The sequence below is a fragment of the Salminus brasiliensis genome, chromosome 2 (assembly GCF_030463535.1).
Source record: "Salminus brasiliensis chromosome 2, fSalBra1.hap2, whole genome shotgun sequence".
In the NCBI taxonomy this organism is placed as follows: domain Eukaryota; kingdom Metazoa; phylum Chordata; class Actinopteri; order Characiformes; family Bryconidae; genus Salminus; species Salminus brasiliensis.
Window position 1 is genome coordinate 31,702,265 of NC_132879.1, and position 25,346 is coordinate 31,727,610.

Sequence of the window (25,346 nt, forward strand, 5' to 3'; positions counted from 1 at the left end):
AGACAAAGACACATGAACTTTCAGGAGAGTTAGAAATCCTCACATAGCTTTATTTAAAGGTTGTTACAGTTGTTTTTAAGAAAAGACGAAGACATAACATGCAAAGCCATCCAGGCAGTAGACTTTGCCCGATCAAACTTGTTACTTCCAAAAGTGTTGAATCTACCGAAAGCAGTCCTGCTCTTAAAGCCCACCCCAGTTTTGTTCAAATGCCATTATTTGCCTTTTTAACATCCTGATGGTACAATCATACAGCAGACAAAACAGAAGACGCTGTTATCGAGAAACAGACATGTTTACACGCACTTCAGTCTGTTTGTCTTCTCCAGGCTCCAATAAACACCAAAAATAAGCCAGATCCTAGCCACCCACTGAGCCCTCGCTTAACAGCTTGCTCTTAGTTAAAGCATAGAACTGCCGTCGTTCTTACATAAGCCAGTAATTACTGTGGGGGGGATTCACATGTACAATTTCTGCTTTTATGTACAATACTGAAGTGCAACACTCATTGTTATTACTATATACTGCAGCTTACAGAGGAAATCTTTCAGTACAGCCAAGCAAGCAGATTAAACCAGGAATATTTAGGAAAAAAAGCCCTTTAGACAAAACTGATGCAGTCAGGGAGCCACAGAAGCTAAAAAAAAAAGAAACCCTCCATAATCCATCATTACAATACAGCTACAGTATTTTTAGTGGTTTGCCATTTTATTTATTTATTTATTTTATTTATTTATTTTTTAAATAAAAAGTATTTTAGGGTTAGGGTGCGAGTGTTGCAAGTGTCACACCAACAGCTTTTGAAAAATCATTTTTTAATGCAACAAAGGTGCTTTTGATATTATATCTGTTACCAGAAATAATTGGTCTGAGTGTCAAATGAAACCTTCCCCCACTGCTATTCATAGTGTTTTTATACCCCTATAAAGAATGATTGTAAACTGCACTTTAAACCTAAATGAGCATGTCATTCACTGTAAACAGAACACTGCGCTTAGTCTCAGCTAGAAAATGAAATGGGGATTAAATATGAATATGAACACACCTTTAGTGTTGTGAAATCGGATACTTTTAACAAATGGATGTTTAAAAATGACCTGAGGAAGATGTGGAATGATGATGTAAAATATACCTGTTATTCTTTCTTTACAAACACTTCAGCACACAGGTTCACGCCACCTTCAAATCATTTTGGTCGAGAAGCTAACGTGCAGAGGACTGTCACTCAAATCTCTCACACACACACACACTCACTCACACACATGCAATGCCAACAGGGGCCATATTTCAATTATTGGGGGGGTTTGAATAATTAGCCATCTATCTAACATGGAATTACAGTATGGTTCTTTTTTGATATTTCATATTACAGTACCATTGCTTTCAAATTACAGCCTACTTACATTAGTGCAATTCATCAAACTCTCATGGAACACTACCTCGCAACACCTCATTCTTGGAAGTGCTGTTACATTCTGTGCTTAGAACAAAGTATATTATGTTAAATGTTATTTTTTAAGCCCAGCTGTGGATTAATAACATCTGCATGAGATTCTTTTACTGCTTATTATTAAGCAGATGTATTGTAACTATGAACCTACATTAATGTGAAAACATCAGGACACCCTTTGAAAACCTTTTGTCTGTTTGTTATTTTATTATATTTAAACATATGGAGATTTGAGAGATGGAGAAAATCTAGCTACTTAGTTAACAACAATTAAAACTGAAGCAATGATTTGTAAAATGTAATAGGACCCCCTCCCCCCCACTTATTATTACTGAAAATGGCCAAAATTCACATTCGCTGCAGAAGATTGGAACATGGTTAGAGAGGATTTTGGAGGAGCCGGTCTTAAACCAGCTCGACAGACATCTCTGTTAGTTTGCTCTTTCTGGAAAAATGCTTCGAACAGATTAATCCAAAGATGAATTTGTTTGGCACAGTAAAAGAAGACTTATTCGCACAAGGATCTCATGCCAACTGTAAAGCATGGAGATGGGAAATGTCATAGTTTGGAGGTGTTTGGCTGCGGCAGGGCCTGGCCAGCTTGCCATCATAGAAACCACTATGAATTCTTTATTGTATGAAGAGGACACTTGAGACCATCTGTCCAAAAACTCAAGCTCACATGGAGGTGGACTATGCACCATGACAATGACGCAAAACGGTCTTAAACAGTAAAATCCACCAGGGAATGACTCCAAAGGACGAAATCTGAGTCATTGAATGGTCAGGCTATTAAAAAAAAACCCTTAAACATCCAACAGCTGGAAGAGCTCTGCATGGAGAAGTGGGTAAACTTTCTCCTAGTCGATGCCAGAGACTGCTAGCTTGATACAGAAAATGTCTCATTTAGGTTATTTCAGGCAAGATGGGCAATTGAGTTTTAAAATACGTTTCTTCAGACAGACAAAAAGGTGTTTTCATAGGGTGTCCTGATTTATTTATTGATTTATTTTCCTTTTCACATGACTGTAAAGGTCTTGATAAATGGCCAAACCAGATGTTTTTAGAGGAACCCCGTAGCTCCTGTTGGAAGGAAGTGATCTCTGTGACTCACAGAGCGATCACATAACCAGACTAAGACATAGTGAAAACAGAATTCTTCAAAATCCTAGTTTAGGCTAAACGAGGCCATGTGGGAAACGGAGTCTCTTTGTCAAAATGAGTCTGATCTTGTCCAATATGTTACTTGCTGAAAGTTATAGCCAGCACTTTTTAAAGGACCCTTTTTTTCTTCTCTTTTCAAGACCTAGCTCTTACTGAAGACCAGTAGGACCAATTACTGCTCCAGGGTCCTGTAGGATCAGCTCTGATGAACAACAGCAGCTGCATAAGCTGCCTTAAGGCCTTGACATGTCATCTGTAGTTATGGTTCTTATAATAGTGTGTTAAAAACATGCACATCAGCTAATCAGCTGCCAATTCAGTATGATAATCAGGGCACATTGTAAGGACAATCAGTAATGAATGTGATCATCTAAATCTAAACATACTGAAGTTCTGTGTAATCGGCTGTTTTTTAAGACTGGTCTGGTTTGAAAGCTACTAGAACATAAAAGTCAGAATTCAGTATATACCCAAGTCACCTGCTTGGCTAATTATCAACAAATCAGAACTGGGATGTGGAACCCAAGGTTGTGGAGTATTGGAGTAAAGTGCCGGGTCAGTGTGTATCCGACACTGCAGAGTACTGATCTAGGATCACATCCCAATGCCTTCAAAGCTGAGCCTGGATCAGCACTCTTCCTTAGAGAAGGCTGATAAATCTGACTGCTGGTGCATTAGGGTCAGGCTTCAGACTCCAGGTCCTCTTGTCCTCCTCCATTAGCTGCCTCCCCTGTGTCACTCTCCAACAACAGGAACTTCCCATCGTTGGTCAGAGGCATAGATTTCATCAACTGGGCTAGAGCCTCTGGGTCCTAATGAAACACAGTCATGCACAACAGGAGGTAAGGATGAATAAAATAGCGGTAAAAACAATAAACTAAAGTATTTACAGACACAAATCAATCATGTTCATTAGAATTGATGCTTATTGAGTGATAAATCAAGGCAGCCTTTTAGACTTTACCTTCTTTGCCTCTGTGATCTCCTTGCCCAAGTTTATTGTATAGCAGATCTACGGAAGGGAGGAAAATCTAAATAAGTAAACAAAGGTGAGCACTGCATTTTCATTCGGAACTGCACCAGACAGTGATCAGGAGCAACATTTTCATTCCACATGATACATTAGAATTCGTTAGGATTCCTAAATTCCTAATTTTTCCAGTACAGTTTTTGTTTTGTTAATTTTACCACATTTTCTACCCAGTTTGGAAGGCTGGCAGACTATGCACTCTGAGGAAAGCGTGGCTCCCCAGCTCCGATACAACAGACGCCTGTGTTGATTAACATTACACCAGGAGTAATGTGGGGAGGAAGTGCCATGAGCCAAACCCTGAATGAGCAAGGTCAACTGTGCTCTCTCTGCCTCCAGCTGCTGATGGCAAGCAGCATGACCCAGGATTCGTTAAAAAGCATTCTCCGCACCTTAGTCAGAGTACAGATTTTTAAATACAGACAATCTTAATCAGTTAGCTAGAATATACATTAATAAAATTAATGAATATGATAATGTTTATTATTTTCCTTTTTTTCTGTATTAGATTGTATAAATTCTATAATCTGTTCTAACTACAGGACTGTTTCCTTCTATTCTGCTTTTTGCTTAAGCTGACCTTATACAGTCAATGAAAAAGATGTGTTTCAAACCAAAACCATGTGCTTTGTTTGGTGTAACGTGTGCCAGCGACTAAACAGAACTTCTAAACTTTTCCCCTGACTGTGACTGTTCCTAAATACTGCCTCATTTGTCCCGATACCGCCCGCTGAATGTGACTCGTCCTATTTATCACCTTGTTAGTTCTTAGACCTCCCCCTGACTGTGATTGGTCCTAATCACCACCTTGTTAATCCTGAGACTTCCCCTGACTGTGATTAGGACCAGTCACCACATTGTCAGTTATGAGATCTCCTGCTAGAGTGTAAGCCCTCTAACATTGACTGGTCCTATTTACAGCTAAGTTTGTGCTGAGACCTCCCCCAACTGTGATTGGTCCTAATCACCACCTTATTTGTTCTGAGACCTTCCCCTGACTGGTCTCAACTGGTCTCAATTACTGCTGTTTTTTAGGCCTGAGGCCTCCCCTTGGCTGTAATTAGCGGGCTGATATACAGAGTTCTTTAGTATACTCACACTAGTGTGTTTGGCTGCAGTTTTAGTTTTAGTAATCTTTGTTTGTCAGTATAACTGCACGCTGCAGACATTTTGCATTTCCTCACAATGCTCAGCTTTTGCGTGCTCATGCTGGATGAAATCCTGTTACTCATTGCTGCTGCATGTCAGCAACAGAATGGGACAGAACTGAACAGCTACCTTCTCTCCTTCAGTGTTGCTTTCAAAGACAAAGGCACTGAAGGATGGCTGTCCCTCCTCTGCACCGTCACTCCAGTCTGTCCCCTCCACCACAAAGCCCATCAGTCTGCTGTTCTCCTGGTGCGCTACAAACTGGGTGACATCCTTCAGCTGGAACTGATGAGGAGTTGTCAAGGGAGAGAGAGTGACGATGGGAACAGGAAGGGAGAGGAAGACAGTTACAGTTACAGTTAATGTGTTTCTTTTTTTAAGTCAGAGATACTGCCTATACTCAGCAGCATTTAAAGAAGTGCTATGTAAGAATTGGTGTTTTTTGCTCCAGGCTCCCCTACAGTCAGGAAGTGTGATTTGTGCTTTTAGCCACCCCCAAAAGGACACACTTTACACATGCATTTCCGGACAAGGTGAGATATAGAACTGTCACTGAAAGTGAGCAAAATAATACAGGATTTTACAAGAATATAACTGATTACACTTGTGAGGGTTACCCTGCCCGCTTCCCTAAAGTTACATAGTGCAGTTAGCCACGGGCCAAGTCTGGAGCACCAACCAATAGACGCTCTTCACCCTTTACCAAGTCAGTGGAGCATCAACATGGTTTTGAAGGTTGTATTAAAGTCAAAATGCTACATACTGTTGCTTTAACTATACAAGAGTGTCACTTACACTGATTTTAGTGACCTGTGTCTGAGGATCAATCAGCCTGTTGGACAAAACAGGAGATACATTTTTACACTTTCTGTGGTAATTTATACATATTTATTCATGTAGGTTGTAAGTTTAAATTGTGACTGTGACTGTGGCTGTGCCAAACTCACCGGATGCAGCTGCTGGTGACCATTAGGTGAGACTCGCTGGTTTTAAAGATGTTGTGTATAGCTCGAGCTGCAAGCACCTGTCTCATGGCCTCGTAGATCACCTCGTGCGTGTGCCCAGAGCGAACAGCCATAGAGCCCAGAAAACGCACAGCAAATACCTGCTGTAGAAGGGAGTCTGCACACAAACACCGTGTGATATCAAGGCACAGCACTCATTCAACAATTCTTCACGAAGGAAGCAGCGTTAGCACTGAGCCAAAGCATAGCTGCATTCCACTGCCTTTTCTGACCTTTGCCATCAAATGAGAAACAGCTGTTATAAAAAAAGAGGCAGTCATCGTGTCTCACCATCAGCACTCGAAGAGCTCTCTTCTTCTGTTTCGCCAAAAGGATTTGTGCGTCTGTGTGAGGTCATAAAACACTGTTTAGACTTTAAAAAGGCTGGATGCAAAATTATGATTTTTTTGTGACTGTATTTTTTGACTGATACTGTCAAACCAATGTGCTGCTTTTAAACGAATTGAGAAAATTTATATTTTTCCAACATCAGACTAAACTGAATGAGTAATCATTCAAATGTTTCAGATCACTTTCTTGTAAATACTCTCCAGGGTGGACATTTTTTTTAGGACATCACAATTTTAACTTGCACATGATTGTTTGCAAAAAATGACCGGGTTCCTCCTTTACCACACTTTGAGAGAACGTCCTGCTCTCAAATCAGGAAAAAACAACAAAACCTCCACTTCTTTGCCTTGTTAGCAAGCATACTTAATTTGTACACTGTATTAAGGTCTGCTTTGGCTGTTACACTTGCTTCTTGATGAATCTGACTTCAAACGTGGCTGGCATGTGCACGTAAGTGTTTATGGGTCACTTCTGTGTTCTCTTTTCTGTAGGAAAAGAAAACGTTTTCTAAAATATCAGGATGAGTGTGGACGAGGTCTTAGTCTAGGGTCAGAATTGGGATTGGTCTGGGAAACTGGTTGAAGAGGTTTAATGTGTGAAATGACAAATGCAGTCTCTGACCTTCCTCCTGTTCTGTTCTGGTCCAAGAACTCAGATGCAGGCAGCACAATATCAAACTGGATGGGGGTTCCTGGGGCAATCAGGTCTTCAGGCTCAGGGGCAGTAGAGGCCTTCTTAGTGCTACTGGGGGCTACTCCACCTGGCTTAGCCCTGCCCAAAGATGGAAGACATTAACAGTAACAGTACTAATCTCATGTTTTCCCATAGCAATATCATCAATTTACAGCAATCTCACAGAGGGATGTCCCTGATTGATGTGTTCGTTAAAACCAGTTTCTATAATGAGACATTCTGGACTGACTTTTCTGACTGTTTTATAGTATGTTCAATATTTTATAATCCAGTCTGACTCTCCTCCTTGACTCACTCAGTTCCTTTAAAACACTGCAGTGGAATTACTGGTACACACTCTGGACTGATATGTGTTGTTTGTTGACCCTAACCCTGTAGAATAACTGTTTTAATAGTGATCCATTAAACATGCCTGGATTGGCCCCAATCCCGATCCATTCACTAATCTCAAGATCTTTGTAAATGACCTATTTGCACCAATGTTAAAGTATTTTTTTAAACCATTGCATTTTTTGCAATACATTTAATTCAATTTTGGTTAGTCAGTGCTGTATTATTTTATTCACCCTCTTTGCGTGTGTATAGCACCATTTTAGAGCATTAAATAACTCACAGTGAAAGCTAGTCAGGCTACAGTACAGTCTTCACACAACAGGGTTACAATAAAGCCATCCAGGGAAACATTGAGAGAAGTCCATGGTAGCATATAAAAAGATTTTTGTAAAATCTATTTTAAAGCTCTGATATTCGCTCCTCTGCTTTCACTTAGTTAAACAAAACAAATGGGTTGTGCCCCACCCCTTCCCTACAGAAGATACTTGTGCTATCTCTAAAATAATTTTTAGTTCATAAAGAGCTTGATAATTAGCTGCAAAGTTGAGTCAGTTGTGTTAAATCAGGAAAAGGTCCTGTGGCCTTTCAGCACAGAGATTTAGCTCCACTGAACAGCTCCTTATAATTCTTTGTACAAACTGCAATATTAAAGTATGATCCCTGTTCAACTGCTGTTAGTGGATGGATGTATACAGCCATTATCTCTGACCTGTCAGGGTTGGGGGAGCCCTCTGCTCTCTTCTCAAAGCTGGTGATAGGAGTGACTGCCTGGATGGCCGTCTGATTGAGTCTGATGGCCACTGCCTGGGAACACAGAAAGATGTTTATTTACAAGGAACACTGAATCATAAATCTTTAATCATAAATCTTCTTCACCAAATATCAAGTGCAATACATTTAATTCAAGGAACGAAAGCAGCATAAAGACAAACCAGCACAGCCACCACACAAAACATACAAATAGGTGGACAGAGTTTAATGCTGTAAGGTAAAATAAAATATTACAATTGTTTTAAACTAAATGAAGAAAACATATGGCAGTTTGTGTTGGGAGCCCGTTCCCTGATTACAGACAGCTGGTTAGGAAGGAGCTCCTAGCAGCTTTACATGCTCTGCGCTCGCAAGCTTTAGAGAGAGGACGTTAATCTCAGAGCTAAGAAGCAAGAGCCAGTAGAGTGGACACTAGCCTCCCAGCTAAGCAGTGAAAGCCAGTAGAAACAAGGCTAGCCCCCTGGCCATAGAGCATACTAGAGAAGTTTAAATACTGTGTTTTGGGTGCACTTATGGGTAAATAAAGCATGGTTCTGTTGATCTGTTGTCCTGTCTATGTGTGTATCTCTGAGCTTCGCATGGTCCTCCAGTCATGTGACTCTCCCCGGTACATATTTGAGGCACAGTGATCAGGGGGCTATGCAAGCACTAATCCAGGGCTATCACTAGCAGCTGGGAAGTTCATTTGCATATTTGCTTTGCAGTAATCACACACCCTCTGTCTCTCAAGCTGTACAATTAATCATTTTCCTCTGTCGGCAGTACCTCAGGCTATGGACTAAAAGCCCTTAAGTATTAATGGCCTCACCTGAAAGTAAAGACGGATAGCTGCTAATTCTGCTTGCTAATGCATTAATATTAGAATTAATGCTTATACTTATAATACCTATAATGCATAAACAACAATAGTGCATTCATGTGCATTATGTGTGCTAGAGAGGCGGTACCTCAGGGTTGTCCGTCAGGTAGATCTGTCTAGAAATGTTGTTAATGGTGCAGATCCACTGTAAAGAGAAAATAGACAACAGTCCATATGGTTCAGCCAGCACTTCAGCCGTCCTGAATAGAGAATGTGTGTAAAACATGTGACAAGTAAACGCACCTCTTCATATTCCCTTCTGCTCTCTGCTTGAAGGATCATAGACCTTGATATAAAAAAAGGATCACAGCAATAATCAGCACAATAAGCATCAATAAGATACACAATATGGACAAAAGTATTGGGACACCTGCTCATTCATTGTTTCTTCTGAACTCAAGAGTATTAAAACAGACAAGATCTACTAGAGCACAGCTGTGAAAATTTGATGATTTAACTCCACAGCTCAAACCATGCCTTGCATTAGGCATGGCGCCAATAGGTTGATATTTATCTCCTCCAGAGAGCCCTATTATTTTATCAGTGCTTCTCTACAGGCACTAGACAAGATGTGTGTTTGTGCAGTTGCTCATCTGTGTCAGGAACGTGTGCAACTTTGCATATTTGGACATATAGTATAAACCAAGGCTTTCCTCTGACTTTACTTTGGGCTAGACGTACAGTAGCGACTATGGAACATTAATAACCAGACACAACAAAGAGAAAAGATCATCACTGGAGTATCAGTCCGTCTTCTCAGCTTCAGAGACTGCTTTGATCTGTAGACAAATGTGTTCAAGAGCATTTGTCTGTCTGCGTTCTGTGTTCACTGCTTGTACAGCTTGTAACAGAGAGCAGCGTGGATATCACAGGAAGTGTCTGTAATTATTTCCCATTGGATTAAACAATGCTTTGAGGATGGTGCAGAAGTCTCCCTCTCCCTTGTTCTGGCATGCTGCCAGCAAGCTGGAGCTCACTGTGTATCTCACTCATCCTCACAGTTAGGAAAGACACTAATCTGGTGACAGGAAATTGATTTCGGAAGTGTTACTCCCACAGGATAGAAGCTAGAAAGCAGCAGTGAAACCGTGGAACTACAACAGACAACTGACAACACCCCAGTAGTTAACCCTAACCCTAACCCTTACCCTAGTGTAATACTGAACTACCTAGTTATCATGCCTTAGTTACCATCTGAATTTGTACTAAGCACAGTGTTTCTGCCAATAAAACGCCACATGATACCAGTAAAAGACTCTGGTAAGTTGCACAAGCAGCAATAGAACATGAGAGGGAGCGTGTTAATGTGAATGACATCATGGCGTAGATCATCACACCGGTGATGTTATTTGCACACGACCTCGACTGTTCTATTGCAGTTTGAAATATGAATGGGAGCCGTGGTTATCGTGGTACACAGTATGCTTTTATGAGTATATTGGGGATATCATCAGTGCTTAAAGAGCACTGATTAACTGCATGTTCTGTTACAAAGAGTGTCATCAGTCTTATTTAATTGAATGGAGTTTAGCATATTTTGAGTAACAATCACAGCACTCAGTATGGGAGAGTGTTTGGAAACCAGTTTTTTTTTTTAATTGACAGTGCATTTTGTCTACGTGACAAAATAATGTGATAAATATTGTATATCATAAAAAACAAATCTTTCAATATCGTGATATACATTTGTTTCATATCACCTAGCTCTCTATTACAACTCAGTAGAGCATCAACATGATTTTGGAGCTGTTATTTTAAAAGGTAAACGCTACATAAATGTTGTTTTGCTTTAAAGAAACCCAAACATTTCTGCATATTATATTTGTGTAATTTATATATATCATCAGACCAAATACAGCGCTCTGCTCTGATAGACACCTGGGAAAATGTTATTTTAAATCCTGTTTAAAATGCTGCGCACAGAACAGTATATAGATGAAACACTGGTTTACATGTTATGCAGGGTGTCTCGTGCCCTGGACTTCTGCAAGCTACAGCAGCTGAGCACCCGACTCTTGAGTATTCAGTTATCCCATAAATTATGGATGGAAGGATGGAAAGAGAAAGGTACGCTTCAGGAGTGCAGTAGAAAGAGACTGAGTAAGACGGGTGTGCAGCAAGGAATGAAAAGAGAGCAGAAGAAATAGTGAGCAATAGAGAGGGCAAGATGACTGGGTGAAGAGTTTTTTTCCCCCTTCCAAGTCTGTATCTACTTTCTACCTACGCCCATGTCTACTTGAAATCTACAGCCTTTCCAAACACTATATTGGAAATGCCTGTACACCCACTAATTCATGCAAGTTTTCTAATCAGCCAATCATGTGACAGCAGCAGTGCAATGAAGAAAATAATGCAGATACAAGTCAGAAGCTTCAGGTAATGTTACATCAACAACAATGGCAAAATATTTGATCTCAGTGGTTTTGAGTGTGTCAGGATTGTTGTTACTAGGCGGGTTGGTCTGAGTATTTCCTGGGATTTTCAGTACAACAGTTTCTAAAGTTTACTCAGAATGGTGTAATAAAAAAGGAATATCCAGTTCTTTCCATCCTACAAAAGTGCTTTGAGAGAGGTCAACGACTGTGGTGAGTAGAAAAGCATTTCCGAATGCACGTCAAACTTTGAGGCAGATTGGCTCCAAACAGCAGAAGATCACCTAGGGTTTCACCTCTGTCAGCCAAGAACAGAAAGCTGAGGCTGCAGTGGATACGAGCTCATTAGAACTGGACAGTTGAAGACATAGTTTGGAAAAAACATAGCTTGGTCTGATGAATCTTAACTAATCTTGATTACTGAGGCACACAGACGGCAGGGTCAGTATTTGGCACCAACAGCTAGAATCAACCCAACCTGCCTTGTGAAAACATTCTAGGCTGGTGAAGGAGGTGTCAAACATTTCCTTCATGGCCACAATTTACCCATCTTCCAACAGCAGCTTGTCACCATGCCACGTCTCAACCTTGTTTCATGGCCATCACAAGGAGTTCAGTGTTCTTTAGTGGCCTCCCCAGACACTGGATCTGATTCCAACAGAACACTTTTGGGATGTGGAAGAACGGAAATTCAGAGCATGAAAGGAAATCTGAAAAATCTGTTTAATCTCTGTCCAGGAAACCAGCCCACTGTGTCAGAACTGCTCACAGCAATGGTGATAAACTCAACCCTCAGAACGTTGAAATGGTTACTAACACAATGATTATATACCGACATTAAAAGTATTTTTCGAGTAGATTCATAGTGGCGAGGCACACAAAGGGTGTTGTATGGTAAAACTCTCAATTTTTCAGATTTACCACTACTTTACCCGTATTACCATTACATGTTTAAACCCAGATGTGTATGTTTGTTATATTTTTGTATAGTCACGCACAAAGCACACAACTATGCGAACACTCTGCAGGTCGGTATGCTACAAAGATACTTCCTGTAACTCTCTTGCCTAAATGTGGCATTCTCTTTTCTCTAAAGGCTGCCAGATGTTTTAGAGTTACATTAAACCTGTGATATCCACTGCAAGACACACATCTACATTTCCTAACACCACTTTCACGGGTGTACACACACACACACACACACACACACACACACACACACACACACACACACACACAGCTTGTTGCCATACGTTTTCCCAGTGGGCGATGTGATCTGAAAGCAATAGCGTCTATCCTCGCACTCCACAGCCATGACCGAGCTGTTGTCCAGGTCCAGCACCATGCCCCCTGCCACAGCACCACGTGGCTGGCACATCAGGTTGCCTCCCTGCGTGAAGAAATACAGCCGGTCCCAGGCTGTGGTCACCAACCCCGTCTTACTGCAGGAGAGTGCAGAGCGAGCATTAAAAAGAAAGGATGTAGGATGAGAAGGAGTTCACACTTCATTTTCACAACTAGATTTAGACTTCTAAAATAAACTGTGTGCTAATTAACCTATTTAATACTGAAGGAGAAAAAACGTGTCTGACTTTCGAATCCAATCTTCTCTATTATAAGTCAATTTCTCAAAGCTGCTGTTGTGTTAAACATGATTTAAAATTTAGAGATTTTTATTTTAATCACTACCATTACAATCAAGAAGACTTCATTCACCTTCTCATGTTATTTTGGTGAAGGAAATGTGCACTTCTTCAGAAAATATTTCAGTGTATCCAACAATAGAGGCAGATTATTTAATATAATGATAGAAAACAACATATAAAAGCTCCAGTTCCAAGAAAAATGACAATTCAGTGTCGACATGCCTGTTTCCCAACCAATCTGGGGGATTTTGAAGAGTTAAAGACAAATCTCCACTCTCAAGATCAGAAAAGATCTGAAAAATGCTTAATTGGGTACAAGGCTTTTTAAAGCACAAACAAGGTAGAAAGGAGCCAATCAGAGTGAGTCTTGTTATTATTGGCTGTCTGGGGACAGAACCAGACACAAACAATACTTAAACCGAACCAGAACTAGCGAAATGCAATCGGTTCAAGGATCAGCTGAGAATGCGACAATACAAACGCTTATCTTCCAAATATTCCAGTAATACTGTAGATGCACAGTGTCATTTGTAGCACATCAAAGTGGACACATTTAGCTTGCTGATTAGCTGATACCTATATAAACATCTGCATTTGATGCCCAAATGCATTTTCACAAATGCACAGAATTTAATTAAACTTGAACCCTTTATCAGGAATTGTAACTGCATGGTCAATCATTTTTTTGCTGTAATAAAAATTTGTCAAGACCATCTAAAGTTGTTAAAGTTGTTAAATGGGTCATTAAAAAAAACTGAAAAGTACACAATTTTACCATTTTTTCTTTGTATAGAAATGCATTTCTTAGTGTAACAGTTAAATGGTTAAGCAGAAGGAAAGAAAAGAGCTGTTTACTTCCTAATGTTGAGGTAGCCTGCTTTCTGTATGAGTGTGCGGTTGACTGGCTCCAGGTCGTGGTCAGGCATGTAGACGGTGTCTTCCACTGACAACAGCTCTCTCTGAGTCAAACGCATGCTCTCTGCCTCTGCATCTAACTGCGCCTGGATACTGCGGAGGGAGAGAGAGAGAAAAATGCTTGTGTCAACTATCAAAAATGTCTGAAGCGCCTCCTTAAAATTTCACAATTACAAAGTAGAAATAGATAAATAGAAGTTCTTTACATAGAAACCTGACTCTTTACCTCTGAGTCATACTGGTCACAGATGCCAGGAAACTGTCCATTTTCTTAGAAACCAGTTCCATACCTTTCTTAAAGAAGCTAATCTGTATGAGGTAAGAATGAGGAAAGAATGAAGACAGAACAGCATATGAAGCCACTGAGGTAATATTATTTCAGGATTATGAGTCCTAACACACAAATCTACAAAAAGTGAAACTCATACCTGCGCTTGTGTGTATCCCAGCATGGGTTCCAGCATAGCTACTCTCTTCCTGTACTGTAAGGCATTGAGAGCACAGTAATACTGCATAGAGGCCTGATGCTGCTTCCTGCGGCAAAACGCCACCTCCCGAATCACCTCTGCTTTTAGCTGGGGATAGAAAAAGATACAGACACACCCAAGCACAAATGGTACCTAATTATTGGCTTCTGCAACAGTCATAAGCAAATGTTTGGGTACCCCTGGTCAAATGGCTTGTTGATTTGCATAAATAGGTTACTGTTTATTTCTCTCTATTTAATATATTGAAAAAAACAGCTTTTACAAAGATTATGGCACATTTTATATGTTTATGTTTAGTCTTTCAAAAACATTTTTCTTGTAGATTTTAATCCCCCTATTTACATTTAGAAATTCATCAAAATGTGTCATTTGAACAAGGTTGTCTAAAAGCTGTATGACTGATGACTGTATATCCTTGTCCTATACTTTTCATTTTCATCAATTTCATGTCATATCATGAAAAGCAATTGAGTGTATGTGGCATTCAAAATACCCACCTTTTCATTTTCCCTTTTCTTGGGTAGTCTACTGTATTTAACCATGGCTGCTTCATGCTCTAAGGATACAGAGGAAAGGCATCACCATTTTACTATTAAGCATTAAGACACTTCCCTGTTCACTTTTTATATTAGCAATGCTTTGCTCTTACCATCAGTGGCAATTCCAAATATTTCCTTCAGAGTGCTTATTTCTGTAACAAGAAACATGGATTAAATCATTTCCCTTGTGTAGATGTGTAAAACGGTCAATTATGCAATGCTTTCCAGGATTGGGCTATTTCACACTTAGTGTTTGAACGTTTCTGTGTAAATCATGCACAGAAATACAGTCCTGACAAAATACATATCATAGCAATGTGGCGTAGGCAATCGGGAGAGTCAGAAGAACTGCTAGTGGGCTGCTAATGTATAAACAAGTCTACAGAGACACATTCTAAAGGATTATTACTGTTTATTTTTCTGATTTGCTCATTTGATTAATTTAACATATTACAAAAATTGTGTGCAAAAAAATAGCACATTAAATATGCTGTTTGTTAAATCCCCCAATATGGTAAAAATCAGATTCTTATCATTTTCTTATCAGAAAATAAAGGACTTGTGCTCTACAATGTGCAGAAAACCTTTCCATTCAAGTTAGTTTGCTCAGATTAATTTGATCACTTATTTTTATGTGTTATTTGTTTAGAGGCAATCAAGCCTTTGCACAAGACTACATAAAACCCAACCCTATAAAGGCAAGAACTTCTAAGGATACAGAGAAAATACATCACTATTTTACAATTAAGCATTAAATGACCGATCAGTACCAAAAGCCCTTTGAGCTTCAAGTACAGCTCAGCTTGACCCGCCATCCTTTAAGACCCACGGAAGACAAGCTTCTAGGCTTTTTTCTGTCCTGGAACCGAAGTGGTGGAATGAACTTATCTTGGGTGTCTGAACAGCAGAGTCACTTGCTGTCTTCAAATGCACACTAAAGACCCAGCTCTTTCAAAAGTACTTGGGTGAAGTGTAGTGTTGAGCTCCAAGCTGGCGTTTGTATTTAGTAGTGTCTAAGCTTAGGGGAATCTTTTGGATCCTAGCTGACATAAACTAGCTAAGGATCATTTCTGAGTAAACAGTGAAGCACTTAGCAGCTAATCAGCAGCCCAAGTATCCTCTATAGCCTCTATAATGACAAAGACCAGAAGGTAACTGCTGCATGCTTAAGATGGAACTAAAGTTTAATTAGGAAGGTAGTGAATAAGACATCATCAGTCTGGTGATATTAGTGTTTCTAATTGATACACAGAACGTGTTGCTTTTCTTGAATTACCGACACAGCAATGTAAATCAGATGAAGCTGGCTAACAGGGCTTTACTTTTTTTTTCCATTTCAGCACCGATTGGTCAGCTTGGAATTTCAATCTGTTATATGTCTTTTATTTTATATCATGGTCAAAGATTCACGATGAAAATACCATTAACTATTATCCAAAAATCTTTCAAATAAAGTCTTGTTCCTATAACTTTCACTGAAACCCTAGTGTTTTGTTTTAAAAAACATTATGCTTCAACAGTGACAATATAAATAATAAAAAAGTATAAAATAACTGAAAAAGACGAAAAGCTGTTAATTTTTATGTTGTACAGTTTAGTACAGGTCTGCATCATGCAAGTTACAGTCTGGGCCGGTGTCAGAGAAACGTGTCACATGCATAAACCCTTTCATACCAGTCAGGTCCTTCTCTCTGAACTGCACCATGGGAAACACCATCCTGTCAGCAATCTGACTGGCCAGGTCAGCATGCAGAGCATTCAGCTGAAAGAGAACGAGAGACAGAGAGAGGTGAAAACTGCAGAAACAAAGTAAGGACTACAAGCTTTACTGAAATATGAAATATAAAATATAAAAAACACACCAGTGCACCCCCCCTTCCATACTGTAAGATAAGAAACCCCACAACAGAGGGCATCTCCCCATGCCATAACCCTAAAAGGTAAAAGGGGTGTGTGTTGAGTGCAGTAGCATGGCTGCTAACACCTTGACCTTGCTGGCTGGGAAAACACCTGCCATCTGTTATTATGCCCCCTGCTGGAACCCCACAGTGTCTCCACCTGCACTGAGGCTGGATGCCTCCACCCAGCTGAGCCTACCCACCGCCCACGAGTAATTACACGCGCGTGCACACACACACACACACACACACACACACACACACGTAGATATAATTGCCATAACAATCCAAGAATCCTCGTATTTCTGAAACCATAACGCTTGAGATATTTCAATAGCACAGTAATTCTATGCTTAAGGATGCACTTAAACACAAACTCCTGAACATTCTGTATGCAAGCAGATCCAATCTTAGAAGGCATCAGCAGCACAGCAGGTAGTGTTCTCACCTCTTCCACAGTTTTGGCGAAGTGCTGAAGCGTGTTGATCACCTCTTCATCTCCCCTCCCCAGAGCAAAGTTCTGCAACATCAAAGAAGCCCAAAATTACTCAAAGTTCGAAACGCTGAATAATTCAGCGCTCATCTGTCGACGTTTCTGACTCTGGGTCATAACTAAATCTTCTTAGGAAAATTGCTAGAAACTATTAAGCCATGTTGAAACTGAAAACAGAAATACAGTAAGACTGATACAGCGTGGTTTGCAGTGCCTGACTCAAGAGCAATGTGCAGTAGCATAGCCACTTAATTTGGCCAAGCTGTAATTGATCAACACTATGGAAGAGACATATGTTACCTGTTTCTCATACTCAAGTAACTGATTGGAGAGCTGTTCTGTAGCCAGGGCCATCTCATTCTGAAGAGAGTGAGAGGACAGGAGAGCAAGAGAGAAAGGCATGGACTGAGCATGATTTCTGCAATGCTACACAGTGACTGTTTCACTGCAAAAGACAGACTTAACAGTGTTGACTGTATTAGGGTCAATAGGTTAGAATCATATTCAATATTAGAGTAAATAACATGCTTTTTGGTAAGCTTGGTCAACCAGCAGAGCATGAACAATTTGCATCATAAAAAACTATGATGTAAGGCTGTAGGCTTACCCGACCCTGACCAGGAAGAAGCATATATATATATATATATATATGTAGACTGCATCACCTACTCTGCCATGAAGCATTGTAGATTTTAAAGTTTAGGGCTACCGAGTTCCCTGGGTTTAATGAGACGTGAATATGTTGCATGTTAATTAATACAGTGTGATGTCTTTGTTTGCTTTTGTGATGAGTTTTTTGGGCCTTTTATTGGTACTTGGTGTGGTTGGTGTGGGGCAACAGATAACACCACTACCTCTGTAATACGAGTAACCTTGTAAGTTGCTCTGGATAAGAGCATCAGCTAAACGCCATAAATGTAAATGTACTTTTTGGTCAAACACCTTTGCCTTGTACCTGTTAAATGATCTGTGTGGGCAACTTGAATTATTATTGCTGACCCAAAGGTTAAATACACGTTCCAACACCATACACTAATTTCTGGTTTAATCCAGCCCAGGTTTCACTTTGTGATCTAAATGTTGTGAATTCAGGAACAGGTTGAACAATTCTAAACTGGAGGCAAGTGTATTTACTTATTCAAAATATTAAGGTAATATATATATATATAACTATAAAGACTCTACAGTAATTCTATGATAGAATATTTCTGATATAGTGCCACATCATGACTCCTCTGCTGTTACATCGTCTGCACGTGTGTACCTGTGCCCCAAAGACTCTTTGCATAGACTGCAGGAGCTGGTTGGTGTAGTCTGTGAGAGTGCCTGCATCCTCCTCAAACACGCTGAGCAGGGAGCGAGTCTGAAACACAGAGCAGAGTGCCAATAAGATGCATTGAGTGGAACAGAGCAGTCATGTGCACAGCTCAGTGAGAGAGCAGGGACGTGGCTGAAAGGACTTCAACAGCTGCAGGTGTGGGTGCGGTTCGAACACAACACAAACAAAAGGTCAAAATAATTAGGCTTCTGCGGAACTGCCTGTAAGGTCATTAACCCCTAAAAACTCTGAGATCCTCACTCTCATAACAACGAAAATCAAATATTAGCTGTATGGTAGTTACTGAATAATAGGGATTCAGGATTTAAGGATTAATGATAGAATAATAACACTGGAGTTTAAAGGGTTAAGATCTAGCACCTTATCCTGGCAGTGCCAATACAGTACACGCCAACCAGTGTTGCACACATTGTACACATACACACACACACACACACACACACACACAGACCTCAACTGACAAAAATGTTTTGAGGAAGCCTTTGTTCTCACTAATGATCATAAAAGACATTCCAGGACCCTAAAATATGTAGTTGGTATGACCGTCTTTGCAAGCTAAAATCACACAACTGCATTCATCCCCATCTGTTCATTTCTTCCATATAAAATACTCCACCATTCTTAATCTCCTAAAGCGACTTCACTGACAACTACATGATGTGCGTTTGGGTGTGTAGCATTTTCTGATCAAATCAGAGGCATTTGAACCAATTCATTAGAGGCATGTGGTGCCAATTCAGCAAAACAGATCAACAGAACAAATGAACAAAACGGCAGAACCAGTACTGGAAATGCTGTACTAAGCTAAAGAGACTCAGCAAATCCAGAAACAAAGGTACAATTCCCGGTTTCAGACAAAACCCTGCCCACAAAGCGTTCACCGAAGACCCTTAATGATGTTAGCCCTAGCATGTACAAATCTCCATCTCTCAGTGGAAATGAGCACTCTCCATACATGAGTTTCCACCACCTATACCTGAGCAGCTCATGTTAAGCTAATCGTACTCTGCTGATGCAAAGGTTTTCTTAAAGCAGCAATGTGTAGCATTTTTACCTTTAAATAACACCTTCAAAAGCATAGTAATGCTACACTGAGCTGTAAAGTTTCACACGGAATGCCACTTTCACCACTGCGATTTCAAACACATTATTTTTAATGGGATGAACGGTGCAGAGACTTTTCAATGCACGGAGCTCAGCAGCAAGCACAGCAGATGCACAAGGTGACGTTTTTCAGCTTGGCCAATAGGAGAGCAGTGGTGCGTCCAGTAGTTCCTCCAACATGGAGGAAAGGCTAGTTTTAACTGTTTCTGAACACAAACTGTACCACACCAGGCCCAAGATGGTCTTCCAGGTTTGCCGCTAGAAGCATTTAGTCAGCTCGTTGCTAACTAAACAATGTGACTTTGGTGAAGTAACACTTGTGAGAACCGTAATCTTGTAATATTACTCTACGGCCTCAGTCCACATGCTGCTTTCACTTCAGAAGCCGGTTCTTCATCTCTCAGATGGTAAAATGCACGTGTAAAGAGTGTTCTTTAGTGGTGGCTTAAGGAGAAATGTCACTTGCCAACTGTAGGGGGAGCACAAGAGTAAGAAATGCCCAGTTTCAGCATAATACTGATTTAAACCAATCAAAAACCCGAAATGCTTTGTCCCACCCCCAGAACCACAAAGAAGAGAAAGAACCGAATCACAATTAAATCACACAGATCTTTACAAGAAATAGGGGACAGCATCAATAAAATGCATACAGGGAATATTCAAAATAATATTTTTAAAAGGTGTTTGGTGCATCAAGAAAACATCCAAGATATTTCAAACCAGGTTAAGATAACCCTCTCCCTTTAAGCAGGTTCAGATTTGCCAATTTTGAATCACTATGGGTAGTTTTGTTTAGAGTTGCTAGATTATCCAGACATGGCAGTTGCAGTTTTTTGGATGAACTCCGACTTGAAATCACACTGAAAAAAGCAAACCTTTTCATGGTCAATAAAGCAGAGCTTTTGTCTTTTTAAAAATATGATTCAGCTTCTGGAACTCATTTCACTGACACTGACATTTAAAAGTTCTGAAAAGCCTAAAACAATATCTTGGAACACGTGATCAACATAACAATATACAATGCCTTCGTTATGGACTTTCCAAAACCTGCAACTGTAATATATTTACAATTTACATTTACTACACTGTCTACTATACAACATATCTGCTTATCAGAGTTTACCTCCTGTAGTTTTCCATCTGCAGCTTATCTTTAATGCACTAATGTACTGACTGGTTGGAGAAGTTGTAGTTTTAGGTGGGCTATTGTAAGCATATGAAATTACCTTAACACCAGAAAAAAAGTCCTCTCCAGTATTAAACTGCTCAGATAAAACCAGAAGTGTGGAGTATAGGGCTGAATTTAGTCAACCCTCAGCTTTCAGCTTATTATTAAAACCGTCCTCTCCAACACTTCTCCTGGAGAGCTTCCTTCCTGCAGGTTTCAGCTAATCCAGAACTTGTGAAGGTAGTAATGAATTGGATCAGGTAGGGACGGTTATGGTTGGATCCACAGTCTGCAGGAAGCAGGTTGCTCTCGAGGAGCAGGGTTAGGGACCACTGATGTAACATGTAGTTGACCTCAGCATATAAAGTGAAAGCAACAGGTTTCGAGCTCTGACCCCTTGAGAAGTCATCTTTCCCTGGCCAAGGGGGTGGGGGAAGAGTAAAAAAGCGGCCAAGGGTTCAGTTGAAAATGAGCCACAAGTCAGTCAGAGGCAGCTATGTGAACCTGGATATCACTTGACAGGGGAAGTCAAACGAAGAACTGAAGAAGAGACTTCAAACACCAAACAGGTCTTGGTTGATCAAGTACACTTGAAGTAAAAGGAAAACTGTAAAATCGGATTTTAGGGCAAACTGTCACTTAAAAGCTGTCAAACATTCAGCACAGATCTAGCCCTGTTATTCACATAACACACATTTCCTTTCTTTCCACATCTTGAAATACCCTTTTTTGTAAAGATGAAGAAGTTAGACTTGAATCTAAAGACATCTTTTTTTAATGTTGGTGCTGTTTGAGAACTGATGTGTCATATGATATTTAAGTTTACATGAATAATGGAAATGATGATTCCTGAGTGCTGCTGATCTGGCCAGCATTATCATTATCATCATTCACTTTATTCATGCAAACCTTAAATATCATTTGATATATTTAAATTGTGTTCCATTTTATTACAAAATCCTTACACAGCATTGTAAGTATTAATGGAAAGAGCTTATTAATAGTTATTTAGATTCTTGAATCTGAACTGCACTTTCAAAACAATCCGAAGCACGCAGTTAATGACACACCCTGCAGTTCACAGTCAGGTCTTGAACAAATATTTAAAGCAAACAATCTAATTAGCTCTAACAGACAGCTGTCACACACCTAAAAACAAAGTACAATGTATTTAAGGAATATTAAAAAGTATATATATATTATGATACTTTTTACTTTTTTACTGAAAATAAACATCACAGTACACCAGAATAGGTGGCATATTGTCCAGCGCTACTACGAAAACACTAAACATCTCTGAAGACTCTGAAAAAGAAACCCACATAACTCCAAAGATCTCTGACTACCACACCACTCTTCAGCTTCGTTACTACATATATAACCTTGTGTATTAGTTTCAGAGACATTACTAAATAACAAGCCTTAAGATCCGTCAGTGAATAAGGAGTCAGAGAACAGGGGGTCAACATCCTCAGGATCTTAAACCAACTTTTCTAATCATTATTTCATTTTAAGCTATTTATGATCTAGTGAACCAACATTGTTAGGAGCAAATATTACATTAGGACCGGCTCAGTCACGAGACAACCTTTATTTTCTAATAAACTGGCCTTTCCCCTACTTTTTAACAGTGCATACCCCACGATTCTGTGAGCTGAGACTGGACTGAAGTAACAGGAGCATCAGTACTGCTGCCATACTCATGCATGCCTGCAGCTGTGAATCATTATATTGCAAAATAAAAGTCTAATTTGACAACTTCTGACTAACTTCAACTATTGACTGAACATGAGACTCACAAAATCACAACTGAACTGTAAAGGTATGCTACCTCCTATAACAGAAATGCACAGGCTGTTATTAGACTGTTAGAGAAATATGTCATTCACACTGAAAATGACTGTAAAGACATTAGAATTCATATTTTTCCAAAACTATCTTGAAGTTGGTGCTGATGTTGAGAACTGATGTAACGTATGATATGTACGTTTGCATGGATAAAGGAAATGATGCTTTCTGAGTGCTGCTACTGTAAGGTAAAAGGATGTCTTACAGACCTGACCGGCATTAGACATTCTTTAGCACTCAGGATTCATCATTTACTTTATTATCATATGAATAAATGTGACTCACAAAATCAGGACCGAACTGCAAAGGTATACTGGCTACTATAATAGAAATGCAGAAGACTGTTATTAGACTGTCAGGGAAATATGTCATTCACGCATGGGGTGAAAATGTGCAATAATCATGCCTCCTATAAGAGTAATGAACAGGCTGGTATTAGACTGTCATCAGGGAATACAGCTATGTATAAAACGGCTGGCTACCTCCACATAATACAGTGGAGTTCAGCATCCACTAATATTGCCTGTCCCTGTAATAACACAGATACTGTAACAGTGGGGATACTGTAGTGGTAAAGGGGGAAATAACGCTGGATGGGAAGTATTTATTAGTATAATAGACATAATACAGTGAAACCTTCATTATAAGCATCCCTCCCTCAAAGTCAGCTGGGTTCACAGTGTAGTTTCAGGCTGCAGTAGACGGTCTCTAGTCTGGCTCAGACAGTATTTGACAGGCAGGCGCGCTCCCTGTCACACACACTCAACAACACTCAATAGACCCAACTAATCAGGCCCCTCCCAGACTGGGCTGCAGGCCCTGCTGCTGTAGACTGACCGCAAGCGAAAAACACACATTTCTGCTGAAATGGCTCAAAAACGACCCAACATGGCCGTTAAACGCAGTACTCGGGGGTGCGGGTCGGCTCATTTGTGGCTCGCTGGTCAAGTCGTAAACAACTGAGATGCAGGATGCGTGCGCTCGCCTCCATGGCCTTTACTCCAGAAAAAAAGCCAGGGACTCGAGCTGCTATTTATTCATGCAGACACGCCGTTCTTCATCACACAGCCGTATAGTCTGCCTTCGCCACACCCCAGCCTGTTCTTACAGCGTTTCAATGTAAGACAGCGAAGTAGTAATGGAGCTGAGTGGGCACTCATCAATGAGATCCTGGTCTTCGGGAAAACGGGATCACCAGTTCAGGAAGGCTAACGCTACAGCCGGACTCAGCCCACAGACAGCGCAGACCGCGACGACACCCTCTAACACAGGAGCTACCGCAGCAAAGACCTGTTTAGCCTACCTGTGGACTGTCTTGCAGGGCTTCCTCCAGGAGCAGTTTATGGACGGCCGGCATCTTGCTAACGAGTGATGGTGCTTGAATTATTGAAGATGTGGACTCGCTTTCCCAGAGAGCAGTGCGCGACCGGTCACTGAGGAGACACGCCTCCGCGATGGTCCTAATGTATGACTCAACTTGCTAGTTAGGCAGCTTCATGTTTTAAGGCCATAACCTTGCGTATTTTCTTTAAAGATTTGTAAGTGAAATGACCTCAGATAACAATAGCGGAGCTTTATTGTCAGCCATACTTATTCTGTACACTAAACTCACCATGACAAAGTCGCCCAGTTTCATGCTGAAATTGATCCGGCAGCGCCCCACCCCGGACGATTCGGTGTGTTTCCTAGCTCTTGGCCCGTGGCCCACCTTCAGGGCAGTGGTCTGTGTTTTCCTCCTCCTTTTTTTTTTATTATTATTTTTTTTTACCAAGATAATTGGTAAAGCTGAGGAAATGCAGATGGGGCACTAGATTTAGGAATAACTGACCAACCAATGAGCATCGTTGATATTACAGACTGATATCCAGAACACCACGTGGGCGTACATAAAAAAACATATCTGGTATTACTTAGTTTGTATGTATTGTCTTAATGGTGATATTTGTGATCATATCGTAGCTAAATGTGTAAAGTCTGTCAAGACATTTCACATAAATACAATATCGTGGCACTACGTATTGTGTTACGTTAAAGATTCCTGTGCGGGGCTATGCGAACAACTGTGGAGAGCGGGAATTCTGGGTATTGTGTTTTGAGGGTAAATTTAGGTGAATTTTATTGTGATCACCTGCATTACGGTTCTTAAATATGTGGATATACTTTTATTAGTTTTCTGTGTATCAGATACTCTAAATAAGAACACTTTTGGTGCTCACCATTTTCTGGAAGCCTGTTACATTTGGTTACTAAGCCGCATTTGCCTGCTGTAACGTTTTGCTTTGTCATATTTAATTACATGATGTACATTAGATAATGTAAATTAAACGCTCTGGTGTTTTTCTTAGTGTAGGTTCATTTGTTTACTCTCTGGCAGGTTCTGAAATGACAAGTTTATGCAATGTGCTTGGTAGCTACCTTTCTAACTACTGTTTTGTTCAAAGTTAGCAAGAAATCAGTATCTACATAAACTGAATAAGTAGATCACTTTAAAAAACATAAACCATATGTAACTGCAACTTAAGCAGGATTAATAACTTTAAATGGGAAAATACATTGATTTTAAACACCAGAAAATCTAAAGTACAGTTTTTAATGTGCTGTGTTCTGTGTGTTTGTGATGCTTGGTATAGAGTCCAGTTCATCGTTGAATCTGAAAAACACCACTACAAATGTAGCGCACTGTTTCTGTAATAGGGATGGGTTAAGGACACAGCCCTGACTCTGACTCTGAA

General features: G+C 40.2%; 1 protein-coding gene across 1 annotated transcript; it reads right to left on the minus strand.

The window, feature by feature from the left end:
• Positions 1-26: 26 nt before the first annotated feature.
• appl2 (adaptor protein, phosphotyrosine interaction, PH domain and leucine zipper containing 2) lies at positions 27-24,035 on the minus strand. Its single transcript, XM_072672372.1, has 21 exons — positions 23,918-24,035; positions 18,420-18,518; positions 17,456-17,515; positions 17,111-17,182; positions 16,439-16,526; positions 14,875-14,916; positions 14,723-14,781; positions 14,166-14,312; positions 13,964-14,046; positions 13,678-13,830; positions 12,430-12,618; positions 9,048-9,090; positions 8,893-8,949; positions 7,884-7,978; positions 6,770-6,919; positions 6,089-6,141; positions 5,741-5,915; positions 5,589-5,625; positions 4,923-5,078; positions 3,579-3,626; positions 27-3,426 (listed from the first exon to the last, which is right to left on the minus strand). Exons 1-21 carry the CDS (start codon positions 23,969-23,971, stop codon positions 3,295-3,297), a joined length of 1,992 nt encoding a protein of 663 aa, XP_072528473.1. The 5' UTR covers positions 23,972-24,035; the 3' UTR covers positions 27-3,294.
• Between the last annotated feature and the right edge of the window lie 1,311 nt (positions 24,036-25,346).

What these genes read in the sequence shown, in the direction of transcription:
- appl2 (XM_072672372.1), bottom strand. Translation starts at nt 23,971, where the DNA reads ATGCCGGCCGTCCATAAACTGCTCCTGGAGGAAGCCCTGCAAGACAGT. An exon ending in GTCACCAGCAGCTGCATCCG is followed by an intron (nt 5,626 to 5,740) that starts GTGAGTTTGGCA and finishes TTTGTCCAACAG; the next exon opens with GCTGATTGATCCTCAGACAC. An exon ending in CACAGGTCACTAAAATCAGT is followed by an intron (nt 5,079 to 5,588) that starts GTAAGTGACACT and finishes ACTCCTCATCAG; the next exon opens with TTCCAGCTGAAGGATGTCAC.